This window comes from Scaptodrosophila lebanonensis, unplaced genomic scaffold (assembly GCF_003285725.1).
Source record: "Scaptodrosophila lebanonensis strain 11010-0011.00,11010-0021.00 unplaced genomic scaffold, SlebRS2 tig00000024-arrow-pilon, whole genome shotgun sequence".
Taxonomy (NCBI): Eukaryota; Metazoa; Arthropoda; class Insecta; order Diptera; family Drosophilidae; genus Scaptodrosophila; species Scaptodrosophila lebanonensis.
In genome coordinates, this window is record NW_022060538.1 from 2,926,993 (window position 1) to 2,940,206 (window position 13,214).

General features: G+C 39.8%; 1 protein-coding gene across 1 annotated transcript; it reads left to right on the top strand.

Moving 5' to 3' along the window:
• Positions 1–1,117: 1,117 nt before the first annotated feature.
• LOC115621922 lies at positions 1,118–11,970 on the top strand. The gene is made up of 11 exons (XM_030515766.1): positions 1,118–1,169; positions 1,232–1,467; positions 1,528–1,681; positions 2,306–2,619; positions 4,460–4,592; positions 4,657–4,837; positions 4,895–5,122; positions 5,194–5,566; positions 5,643–5,774; positions 6,120–6,286; positions 11,871–11,970. The coding sequence occupies exons 1-11, from the start codon at positions 1,118–1,120 to the stop codon at positions 11,968–11,970; spliced, it is 2,070 nt and encodes a 689-aa protein (XP_030371626.1).
• Positions 11,971–13,214: the final 1,244 nt, after the last annotated feature.

The following is a 13,214-nucleotide window of genomic DNA, read 5'->3' on the forward strand; positions in this document are numbered from 1 at the left end:
GCGTGGCAGACCCAAGAAAGTTTAAATGTGGGTATATTCTTGATCTATCTTTATACGTAAGCATCTCAGTATTTACAAGAGATTCTAGCTCTAGGTATTTATACGCCCCTAAGCCCTAGGCAGATCAATTTTGTTTTCTCTCACTCCTTCGCTGTTAGTGGTCTTCGTTACCTCTCTTGATTCTTGGAAGTTTTTACTCAAATTGGGTTATTTTTAAAAGCGTGTTGAACACATTTATCATCTGCCTTTTTTTATATTACATTTCAATTTCTTAAAAAGTTATTTTGTAGCTTGCCGGATCCTATTTTAGGTCTGTCTTTAAGCTTTGTCTGATGGCTTAATAAAATAAATAAATAAATAAATTGAGCATTATAACAATATATGCCTTGAATTATTTTAATTAATTATTTTTATGCACATTTTTCGGTTATAAAGATATCATAACTAATTTGAATATTAAGAAGTTGGTTGTTGAAACTTACTCTGGCTAACGATGAAAGATTTAAGATGGTATCTTTGCAAAGATATAAGTATGAGCTTCGGCCGCGGGTTTATTTGTTTTGATAACTTTAAGAGAATAGGAGTGAATTTACATATATACGTGTACGAGTATGTAACGAATCAAAAGAATGTTATATATAATTCTAAAGTATTTAATAACTGTTTTCTACTGAGTACAAGAACATCCAACGGAAAGGATAGTTTTCTGAAGCGTCATTTCATTTATCAAAGGACTTCCACGCTCAACACAATATGCCCTACTTCATTATGTAAAGGGTATGTAAATGTTATATGTTAAGTATACACTACAATTATACAAATACACAGCCACAACCATGTTCGCAAGGGAGGTGGAGGGGGTCTAACTAAATATTTCGATACGGAGCTTGGTTTGCCTTTAATTAAGCTAATTTCAAAGCAAACAATGGCGGACGTACCATGTTACTGAAACTAAGCCTTCGCAGAGGGTCACTTATCAGTCATCAATTACAGTTGGCGCATTAAAGCGTATTAAATTCAATTAGGTGTCTTCACCGAGGCAAAGCAATTTGCAGCCAGGATTGCCTGCAAATATAAATACAGTGAGCTCATAAGGTGCACTACAAAACATAAAAGGATGTTGCTGCCACCGATGGTCACACATGTCACCAGACTACTGCATATAATAAGTAAGAAAAATATCGGAGGTTTATTCCCAAACAATATTATAAGTGCTGCTGTTGGTCGTTAGTAAGTCAGTCCTTTGCGCCACTCTCGTCGGTGCTGATTGTGCACAGCACGACTATCAAAGGCGATAGCCCCCTGCAACAGGAATATATGCAGGGATTGGTGCAGGCGCTTCGCAACGTCACTGCTGGACATCGACCGATCTTGCTGCAGTGGCTCAACGTTGACGAGCTGCCAGCTCAAGAGCCGAACGCGTTCGAAATGCAATTACTACAGATTGTAAACAGTACTGTAATCGAGGTGAGCTGCCCTTGCCAAAATACTCAATTGTTCAAATCATAGCTTTAACATATGCTGCAGGGCTTCATCACTCTACTGCAGCACACGGAGCTCTTCCTGCACGCCCGCTACTTCGCCACCAGGAATGCGAACGTGAGACTTAAGGACAAGCGGTATTTATTTCTGTGTGAACATGAAAAACCTGCGGATCTACTTGCTATGGAAGTTCTGCAATGTAAGTAAAACTCTCATAAACAATAAGGGCAGAGGCGTACTAATGTTGATGGGTTTGGCCAGAGCGAGCTTTTATAGAGCTGTTATATAAAGCACAATCAGAGACAGTTTATTTTACATTATTATTTAAAAAGAGTTCTGCTTCTACAAACAATTTCTTATATTGAAAATAAAACTCTGGGGAAGGCATCTCCTTTGGGAATTATTGGAAACAATGAAAATTAAAACAAGAGCTGTTCAGTCGAAAATAATCGTTACGGTCTATTTAGGAAAACACTGCGTATTGGGATCAGACTTCCCTGCTAATTCAACCCTTTTTTTGGGCATTTTGGCATCAATTTATTAGTCGATGTAGATGTCGAAATGTGACTGCTGACAACCCCGAGAGAAAAGACAACAAGTCAAAGTTAGAACTTTGTACAACATTTTATGGCCAAGCCGAACACTAACAACTAACACGACCAACAACCGCAGGCGGACATGGTGCCGTACTCGATCAAAGTTTCGCACTTGCCAATAATCTCAACGCTCGATGGCGCCTTGTTCAATTGTAAACTTTTTTGAGTACGACTTAATTTCGTTTCTCGCTTGTCCTACAACGGCCAATTGTTGTAATGCGCTTTAGTTTACCCACACCATCTGATGATAGTACCAACACGAGTTAGCGCTGTAAACAGGAGCTCCCCCGCCCTCGACGACGACGCACTCTCGGCCACTTTGCCACACCGCGACATCAATTTCGAGCTGTGGACACAAAAGTTTGTCGGTGCCTCTGGTAATTTGGATGCTGTGCGCCTGGGCGCATTCTTGCCGAACGAAACTTTTGCCGGCAACGGTCCAACTGTCGAACTTTATCCGAACAAGCTGCTCGATTTGAAGCGAAGAACCCTGCGCATGGGCTCCATTACTTATGTCCCATATACAGATACTAATTATGTGGTAAGTAATTGCGAGTTAAGTTTATGTTTATTGTTAGTACTGGTTTCCATGTTATTGTTACTGTTGTTATTGTTACTGTCGGCACGCCCTCATACAGAGGGACAGACAGGCAACAAGGAACAGAGGTGGAGACGAAAGCGGAGATTTGCAGGCCGACATTAGACAAAGCCAATTGGTCGTCGTCGTTTTCCTCGTCGCATTAGAGCTTAGTGTGAAGTGCCCCAAAACAAATGGCTAGCGGTTAGCTCTTCGTTGCCTCTCCCCTGTGTCTGAGTGAATGTGTGTGTGCCTTTGTGAGTGTGTCTGGTTGGATAGTTGTTGCCGGTGCTGTATTGTGGGCAACGGTTTCGGTAGCTAAAATGTAAACACATGTTGTGGCCCATGTTTATGGGTGCTTCGCTATACACAGTTGTCATGCCATCATCTGATTGGAAGCACAGTGAGCCGCGCTCTGTTTAGAAGGCCTTAAATGTTTGACTGTTTTACAAATAATTGATGAGAGATATCTCAGAGTTTAATGTAACAATTCTGCTTATCAATATAAATATCACTGTTTAAATATTTATTTCAAAATGAGAGGGCTCTGGTGATTTTATCTAGCGCGCTGCTTAAAGGTTGTATCTAAAACCTCGTGTTTTAAAAACATTAAATTAATGCATTTAATCAAATGAAAAATATTTGATGTATATGTACATACATACTTGTAAGTGGAGACATACGTTTATGTAAAATTGTAACAGTACAGAATTAACACAATTAAGCAGCAGCAACAACAGCTGCCGGGTGAGCTTGAGCAGAGATTACATTTGTGGCTATAACTTCTTCTTCAATATTGACCTATCATGCCGAAACCAAAGGAACGGGCACACACGTACTAAGGCGATGTTATTGTCGAATTTGAGTTAAGAGTTCCAAGAAATACGGGAGCTATGAAAAAAAAACACAAATTCGCCCTTTCTCGGAATTAAGAGATCTAGATGCTCTTCAAGTTTGTTTATTCTAGCTCTTATACTTTCTGAGATCCTTGCCGAACTGCCACTGCCAAACTAGTATACCCTTTTACCCTTCGGGTACAGGCTTTAAAAATCCGTCATTAACATAATTCATTGGTTAATATTGGTTCTTTTGAGATGCTCATTTATATACCGATAGCAAAAACTCTTTAGACTAAATAGCACCGTTTCCAGTTAACCAAATGTCGTTGACTTTGGAGAGAACATTTGGAAAAAATATTCTTGTCCCTCGAGTTAATGCCTACATATGGTCCTATATGTAGGCGATGCTCCTGGAAATTTCCCTTTGCTTGGTAACATTGGAGTGTAACAATATTTCGTGCTGTTACACATACGGCTGGAGACACTGTGGGCTCGACGGACACCAACAGATACACCCGCATAAACACACACACGGATGAATGTGTGTATGCAGTCAAAAAACTTCTGTGTTGTCACTTGGAGAAAGTTTTGTTCGCACTCAATTGTTTGCCTTAAGGACATTTGCACATTTGTAAACACACAGACAACCAAACCACACGCACACATTCAGACCCATACGGTACTGTGTAGCTGAGATAATGCCGGCCGCAAGCGTGTGCATGAGGTTTTGTTTACGGCTTAGCTTTGGCAAAACATTGATTTAAATTACGTGTTTCTATTTAATTGGCGCCAGCATAGCCGAACGACTATATCCGCGTATATCTAAGTGTTGGAAGGGGCGAGAAATGGGGACAAATTATGTAGCCATTTAGTAAATTAGCTCAGGCACTTGAATGACCGCAACAGCGACCCCCCTGACTTAATAAACTTCATTTAAACAATGGACTGTGGTTTGGGCTCAACAGGCACCTGGTGCTGGAAATGTGGACCCGATCAATCCGCGTAGGTCGAACCTATCGATTTCGTACTATGGCTCCGAAGCTAACATTATAAAGACGTTCTGCGAGGTGCACAACTGCCACTTGCGTGTGGAGGCGTGTGAGTATCTCAGAGCTATTTATCACCTAAATCCTGATCCATTGCCCCACTTGGTCGTCACTAGATGGTGCCGATAATTGGGGCGGTATCTACGAGAATGAGACAGCTGACGGTATGTTGGGAGACATTTACACGCAGCGCGTCGAACTGGCCATTGGCTGCATCTACAATTGGTACGATGGCATTACGGAGACCTCACATACAATAGCAAGATCGGCGGTCACTATTTTGGGACCAGCTCCTGCGTACGTTGTGCACTGCACGGTAACAAATTGTAAGGACTAATTCATGCCTCTCCACAGACTAGTTCCGCCCTGGCGTACAAACATTTTGCCTTTCAATGGGGCTACTTGGCTGGTATTGTTGGGCACATTCGGAGCCTGCAGCCTGGCCTTGTACGTTTTAAAATATTCGAGCTACTTTTTCAAAAAAACAAGGTCGGAACGTGCCTTCTTTCATGCTCAGAAGCTGGAAAAGTCTATCCTCGATATATTTGCATTATTCATACAGCAACCTTCGGCGCCCACCACGTAAGTAGATAATAGGAGGAATGATTAAAAAATCAAATATCTATATGTATTGAAGATTCTAATCGGAATAGATTCGATCGCTTTGCACCGCGCATCTTTCTCGCCACCTTGCTCTGCGCCACCATTACGCTGGAGAATATCTACAGTGGACAGCTTAAGTCACTCCTTACGGTACCCATCTATAGTGCGCCCGTGGACAGTGTTCAAAAGTGGGCGCAAGCGGACTGGAAGTGGGCAGCCCCTTCCATTATTTGGGTGCACACGGTGGAGAATTCTGATCTGGTCCAGGAACAGATACTCGCACGTAACTTTGAGGTGCGCGACTACGACTTCTTGTACAATGCGAGCTTTTCACCGAACTATGGTTTGGGCGTAGAACGTCTAGCCTCTGGGGTCTTTAACTTCGGAAATTATGTGACGAGTACGGCAGTCGAAAACCGTATTGTAAGTATTCAGTAATTCAGTATTCAATAGGAAATATTGAAATGATTTCTTATTTGAAGACAATTGGTTTTTTTAGGTTCTGCGAGACGATTTGTATTTCGATTGGACGCGTGCCGTCTCCATACGCGGTTGGACTCTAATGCCTGCCTTGAATCGGCACATACGCACCCTACAAGAGATGGGTCTATATGTGCACTGGGAAATGGAGGTAGAAACTTTAACCTGGACCCATTTTCATTATCTTGTTGGTTAAGTACAATAATCTTACTCAATTAAGTACGGGAAAGACCCATTCAGACATGTTAGTAAAATGTTTTAGAAAATGAGAGGGAGAAACGCATTCATTTTCATGAACGTTTTACCGTCGATAACTCATGATTTCAAAAGGTTTTACTGCCACAAACTAAGCGTTAGCTGATGCCTTATCGATGTCTGTTCAAAGCATACTTTTCTGAGATCATCTCCTGCTATAGTAAACACGATAGTGAAAATGGGTTGACAGTTCAAATAAGTACATATTTTCTACAAGACTTCTTGGGTTTGTTTGTTGCAGTATATTGTGAAATATCTGGACAAGAAAACGGAGAACATACTGCTAAGCATGGACAGCAGTCACAAGGCAAAGCAGGCGCCTAAATCGCTAGGCGTGCACAACATAACCGGAGCCCTGTTTGTGCTTGCCTTTGGGCTGGCCTTTGCCAGTCTCAGCTTTTTGCTGGAGTGCGTCCTGATTTTGATGATCCGCCACCGGCGAGGGAGCAAGCGTAGTTCTTAAAATTTCAAATTATTGCACATGCAGATTACATGCGTATTACAAAATATGTATCATTGCCACACCACTCACATTTAAGCTGCAGATGACCCTCGGCGCGACTTTGCTTGCAAATTGGAAAATCGTTTAGAGCAAGCCATGAAACTTGATGGAGGCAGACTTCAATTTCGTCCTGGTGATTGCGCGTTGCAGTTCCGCAATTATATTTTAATGATGCACTTAATTACAGCTTGGAAATTATTCATTATCTCTATCCTGCAACGACTGAGAGGCAAGTACCATGTGTGCAGCTTCAAGCTTGTGGCATACCTGAGAGCTTTCAGTTACCCCTTCAGCCTTTGCTTCAGCTCTGTGCGACCTTTGCAATCAGAAGACATTTCATAACTCGTGGGGCAAACGATACCTTGCCTCTAAGGACATCAGCACCTTGCTCGTTAACCGCCCTATTTCAGCCGCACAGAAAATAGCAGTTAGCCCAAAACAGCAATAACAGCAACAGTAACAGTAACAGCAACAGTAACAGCTACAAGGCAAACATGGCGGCTGTGTCATTTCCGTTTTTGCACGAGCTTTTGCATATTTCCGTTCTGTGTTTGGAATTTTTAAGTGACTAACTCAACCCCATTCAACTTTGTTGCTGCTGCTGTTGTTGTTGTTGTTGTTGCAGTTGTTGCTAGTTTTGTTGTCGTTGTTGTTGGTGCTGATTTGCGTCTGCTAATGCAGCTGTTTGTTTCCGTTTGTTAGCATTTGTTTGTTGTTGCTGTTGCTGCTGCTGTTCTGTTTCTGCTGTTTGTTGGTTTTGTGCTGTGCTGTGCAGCTGTGTGTGGCACAGTATTTTACAATCGCTCACTCCCGCTGTGGCTGCTGTTAGTTTTTTGCCAAAACTTTTCACGGCTTTTCTACTTGTATGTTTTATTTTTTATTTATCATTTTTGTTGCGCAAAGCGTTTGCCGCTAGTTGTTGGTTGTTGGCTGTTGCCCGTTTGTCGTTTCTCGTTGACAACAATATGAATTTTTGCCGTTGAAAGGCAACCAAAGTGCCCATTGGACTGTCAAAAAATCCTGTGTCTGCTTTTGGTGCTGATGCTGCTGCTGCTGCTCTGATTTGTTTGCAACTTTAGCCCTTTTTGGTTTTATTAAAGCGGAAGAGAGAACCACTCGTTTTAATTTCAGTCTGAGCCCCCTCATAGCGTCAAGTCTGTCAAAAACTTCATGGCTTATAATGCAATTTGCACTTAATTAATCGCTGGCTGGTCAAAAATATTGCACCTGTAATCAAGGCAGCCTGCGCACCTCGCTGTCTGCCACCACTGCAACGTCTTAGTTTGAGCTTAATTTATGGCACAGCCAACAGGCGATAATTGAAATACTCGCAATCTAGGAAGCGCATGGTAAATAAAATGAATCTGTCGGGGGCAGGGCAAGTGATGACACAAAATTTACGGTCTCTCATAGAACACGAGAGGAGGAAGACACGATTTTCAAACTTGCTACTTGGCAGCTGTGACCATCGCGATAATTTACATCGGCTCATCGGACTATGCTCATCACATCGAACTGCTTTTTAAAAAGGGAATAAAAAACATGCATAGCTATTATCTATATATATAAAACAGTTTGTCCTGACTGACTGACTGACTGACTGACTGATTGGCAATCAACGCACAGCCCAAACGGTAAGAGCTAGGAAGCTGAAATTTGGACACAAGATCCCTCTTATAGTGAAAGTGAGCACTAAGAAGGGGTTTCGGGAAATTCGAGCTCCAAAGGGGGGAAAACGAGCTCCAACGTTTGTATGAAAAATCTAAAATTTTTATCCGATTAACTTCAAACTTAGTTTGTATATTCTCAAAAAGAATACAAAAAAAACTGTATACTTGGATTTTCAATATTTTTCCTGCGGCCTGAATAATAATGATTTTCCGGTGGAAAATTCGGTAAACGAAAAGCTATGTGCAATCAACGCACAGCCCAAACGGTTAGAGCTAGGAGGCTGAAAATTGGACACATGTTGTCTTCAGTGGTGTAGGTGAGCACTAAGAAGCGGCTTTGGAAAATTCGAACGCCAAAGGGGGGAAAACGGGCTCCAACGTTTGTATGAAAAATCTACAATTTTCATCCAATTAACTTCAAACTTAGTTTGTATACTCTCAAAAAGAATACAAGAAACTGTATACTTGGTTTTTCAACATTTTTCCTGGGGCATGAAAAAGAGGGGGTTTTCCGTGGAAAAATTGAAACACAATCAACACCCCACAGCCCAAACGGTAAAAGCTAGGAAACTGAAATTTGGGCTCAAGTATCCTATCATGGTGTAGATGCGCACTAAGAAGGGATTTTGAAAATTCTGCATTTCTGAATCGATCAACTTTAAATTTGGTTTTTATAATCTATAAAAGAATACAAACAAAACTGCATACTCGGTTTTTCGAAATTTGTGTTGGAGCTTGAATTATTGGGGTTTTAATATTTATTCATTTTTTCAAATGAAAAGTTTGTGTTATAAATTTTGTCCGATCGATTTCAAATTTGGGTAATATAATCTACGTAACTAAAATTACAACTTTACATTTAACGATTTTTAAAATATGCATTTTACAAATGCAGGCAGAACAAACAATACAAAATATCAAACAGTTGGGGACAACTAAGTATACATACACACACACATACATACATACAAGCAGCTGTTCGTGTAGTTGCGTGCAAACGGTTGAAGTAGCCAAAGCAAAATGTGAGACACTAATGTGTGAATGTTCATTTGTACAAATGTATGTACATACATACATACATACATATGTATAAAAGTACATTCGTCTTGCACTGACAGGGCAAGAAATGTTAATTAATTAAAAATTATTAACATTATAACATAAACATTTTTGTTATTTTTTCTTTGTTTAGTACATTTGGCATAAGGGATTTTAGGACAACGGACTACAAGGGCGTACGCAGGTTGGGCAGGGGGGACATTGCTCCCCTTAGAAAGAATTTCGCATTATGAATTACACCAGCACCATACGTATTACATACGTACATACATATATACATACGTCTGTATGTATAGTATGTACATATGTACATCAATAAGTATGTATGTACGTACATACATTCTTATATACATATATAGGTTTGTATGTATGCAGTGGGCCATCGAACACTGTTGTTTAATTGTAATAAATAGTGTTCTATGTTTTCAAATCAAAATTTTTAAAACAACAACAACAAGTTATTGGCTCGCAAAACTTCTTTCGTTTTGATAATTTACGGCTGTTAATTGCATACGAAAAATGCCAAAAGTTTACAGTTACCGTACACATGCAAATACATTTGTATGTATGTATGTACATATGTGTACAGTGAACAATCGAATACAGTATTATAATCAATAACTCTCAAACGATGTTTTTCGATGTATTTGTATTCGACATGTATTACGATATATCAACACAAGTATCGATATTTTCGATATATCGCATTTAATTTTATTATTGGGGTTTTATTATTTATTCACTTTTTCAAATGAATAGTTTGTGTTATAAATTTTGTCCGATCGATTTCAGATTTGGGTAATGTAATCAACATTATATCAACAAATTGGCATTCAACGATTAAAATATAGCAATATATTTTTTACTTGCCATATATCAAATATCAAATAGTTGGGGACATCACATACACACACTCACACATACATACAACAAGCAACAGTTCGTGTCTATGTGTGCCCATGCATACATACATATGTACATGCATATGCATGTATACCTGTATATGTATGTAGCATGTACATACAAAACAACAACAACAACTTTAAGTTGTTGGCTCGCACATCTTCTTTCGTTTTGACCATTTAATGTTAATTGCAAAGGCAAAACGCCAAAAGTTTACAGTTACCGTCGCTAAGCAACGACTGCGTAAGCGATAGTAAAGCAGAAACCGAATAAGGGAGCTACGCATATTCTGCTTCGCATTGCGGGCAGATGTATGTATGTATGATTTGTTCTTACTGATCTCAATAAATAATTAGATTTTATTATTTAAATATTCTGCTTATTGCATTCGAACTTCGATATTTTGATGGTATCAGTGGCTTCAACTATCGAAAGTTTTACTCTAGCAAATTGAGATGAGAATTGTCACTGACAATTTGTCAGTGCTTTTTGATCTTGGCTCATCGCTGCACGGCACTGACACGAGTGCCGTGTTTCATATTCCGAGTTTGTGCGTGACCGTATTGACTCAATATGGCACGAAAAGGCTCAAATGTGAATTTAAAATTAGGATATACCCTTATAATTATTCCCCCTTTTTTGCAAATCGTCTATCTTAAAACGTTGCGTTATCTCTATATATAAAACAGTTTGTCCTGACTAATTGGTGATCAACGCACAGCCCAAACGGTAAAAGATGAAATTTGGACTCAAGTATCTTTTCATAGTATCCATCATAGTGTAGGAGCACACTAAGAAAGGCTTTTGGAAAATTCTAGCTCCAACGGGGGGAAAACGAGCTTTAAAAAATATTAGTAGTTAATAAATTATTTCTCATAATTAAAACCCTTATGTAACATTTTGATATCACTTCTTATATTTGTCTAATATTAGGACTGTTTAATTACACAACATTTTTTTTTTTTTTTCTGTTTAATCAAAGCATTGAAGCCGTGCATTCAGATTAGCACCTTAACAATATATATTTACAAATATAAAATAACCCAACCTCGAGCACTTCCGCGCGAGGATTAATAAGTTAGTGGTGGCTTAAGCTTATCTAAGTGTTTTGAAAAAACCTAATCGTTTCAGTCTTCGCAAAGGTCTAGCAGGAAGGAGTCCTCTTGCAAGCAAACTGCGGTGACTCAGAAGCCTGTCACTGTATCTACTTGTATGCCTTCCAATCGGCTCCTCCACGGTGAACAGGTTTAGGTCTCGGTGAAGGGTCGAACCGCGCACGTACCAGGGGCAGTTGGTAATTTGCCGCAATGAATTACACAAAATGATATCAATTATTTTCAGTTTTTCCAAGTAAAAAATCAATGTACTTTTGAAATAATTTAGGTATTAATTCATTCGATTTCCTAATATGTGCTGCTTAGTCATATCTAGGGTGGAGCTGAATCTATTGTTATGAAGGCCACTGTACATTTACATACTTCTTGAGAGGTTCGTATGTATTCGTGAAGGCAGAGCATTTTGATGTAAAATTGAATTAGCTCGTGCTAATGAATTCATGAATTTTTGGTGCGCATCTACTGGGAGTCGTGCCTTGAATCGGGGTATACTTTGCGCACATTGGCGGCAAGGAGTGCAATAAAGTGCACAAAGGCCAAGTCTGTCTGTGGCATTATTATTAATTCAAATACAATGGTCTACATAATATTCTCGCATTCTCATAATTATTTGTGTACCATTGTCAAAAAGGTAATGCGATGTTGCCAGCAACAACGTCCACCTCATTATCGATGGCGGTAGGGCTGGCGCGACATTTTTCAGGCGCCATCATTTCATCTTTTATAATTGTTTTATTTTACAGTCTGCTGAAGTTCTCAGGCAACGACCTGCGTGATTTGTGGAACGACGGCGACGACGTCCTCTGTTTGTCTAAGGCTCTGTCAGACTGCTGCTCAGCTTGAAAGCGTGTGGACTTTTAAATTTTATAAACCTACTCAGCAGATTCGCCACAGCATGCTGCCGCAAAGGCTTAAGCCAAATTGGTGCTTTGTTTCAGTTTTGGTCCAATGGCTTTTAGCTTAGCTAAATGCTACTTAAAAAGCATTACACAAATGCATTGCGTTTGACGAAACTGCTGGCACATATTTTATTTTAGTTGCGCTTATTATGTACATTTTTTGAGTTGTTGTTGTTTTTGTTGTTGTTGCTCTGTCGTTGCTGCCGTTGTTGCTTAGCCGCAACACCTCGACCACCCTTCAGGTGGGCTACGCGCAAATCAACAGAATGGCGTTGCTTTGATGGTAGGGTGCATGGAGCTTGTTGCTTTGTTGTCGGGTGGCTACATTAGCATAATAAAAAAAAACACACACTCACATACATATGCTCATACATACATGTTCCGCAGAGTGGTTGGCCAACTTTTAGCAGCTTTGGCAGATTGCACAAACTCTTTACAATAACAAGAGAAACAAGGGAAACAACAAAAAACGGGCGTGTGTCGAGGGAACAATTAAGTGTGTGCAGTTCTGCGGTTAGTTGGATGTCTGTATGTACTACTCGTATAGTATGTATGTGTTAGTGTCGACACACATGTGCACGAGTATTTGGGTAAATTGTTTTGCACTTAGCTGGAAGTTGGTCTTAAATAAATATGGCGCAAAAATATTGCCGTTGGCGTCCCACGCAGTCAGAAATTGCATAATTTCAGGGGCTGTGCACTTTCGGGCCGTTATATGTGCAAGTTTTGTTTTGGAGATGGGCGACTTTTGTCTTTCGTGAGCAAAGGATGGATCGATGATAGATATTGCGCTGCAACCCTACGTGGCTGTCAGGAATTGGGGGTTGGCAAAGGCCCCCCCTGCCTACGCCCTTGCATATATTCATTCTGCCTTGCAACAAAAATGTTTCTCTTCTTGGCCAAGAACTACTTATATTTTATTGAGCGCATCTTATATGTATTGGGAAACATTTCTTATTTATCTTTTACTAGCTTCCTGCCCCTGCTTCGCACGGCTATTTTTACAATAATTTTAAAAATTATACCTTTTATAACACACACACTTAACACACATACACCCTTCTTTTTGCTACGAGTTACTAAGGAGTGAAATTTATTTTGGATATTATTATTTTAATGATTTTTTGTTCGTTTTTAGATATTTTTGTTATTCTTTATTAGGTCAGAGGTTCGCTGTAAAAGATATTT

Excerpts from the sequence above, each read along its gene's own strand:
- LOC115621922 (XM_030515766.1), top strand. The coding sequence starts at position 1,118 with ATGTTGCTGCCACCGATGGTCACACATGTCACCAGACTACTGCATATA. Across the intron at positions 1,170-1,231 it reads CAGACTACTGCATATAATAA|TAAGTCAGTCCTTTGCGCCA; the intron begins GTAAGAAAAATA and ends GTTGGTCGTTAG. Across the intron at positions 1,682-2,305 it reads TGCTATGGAAGTTCTGCAAT|TTTACCCACACCATCTGATG; the intron begins GTAAGTAAAACT and ends AATGCGCTTTAG.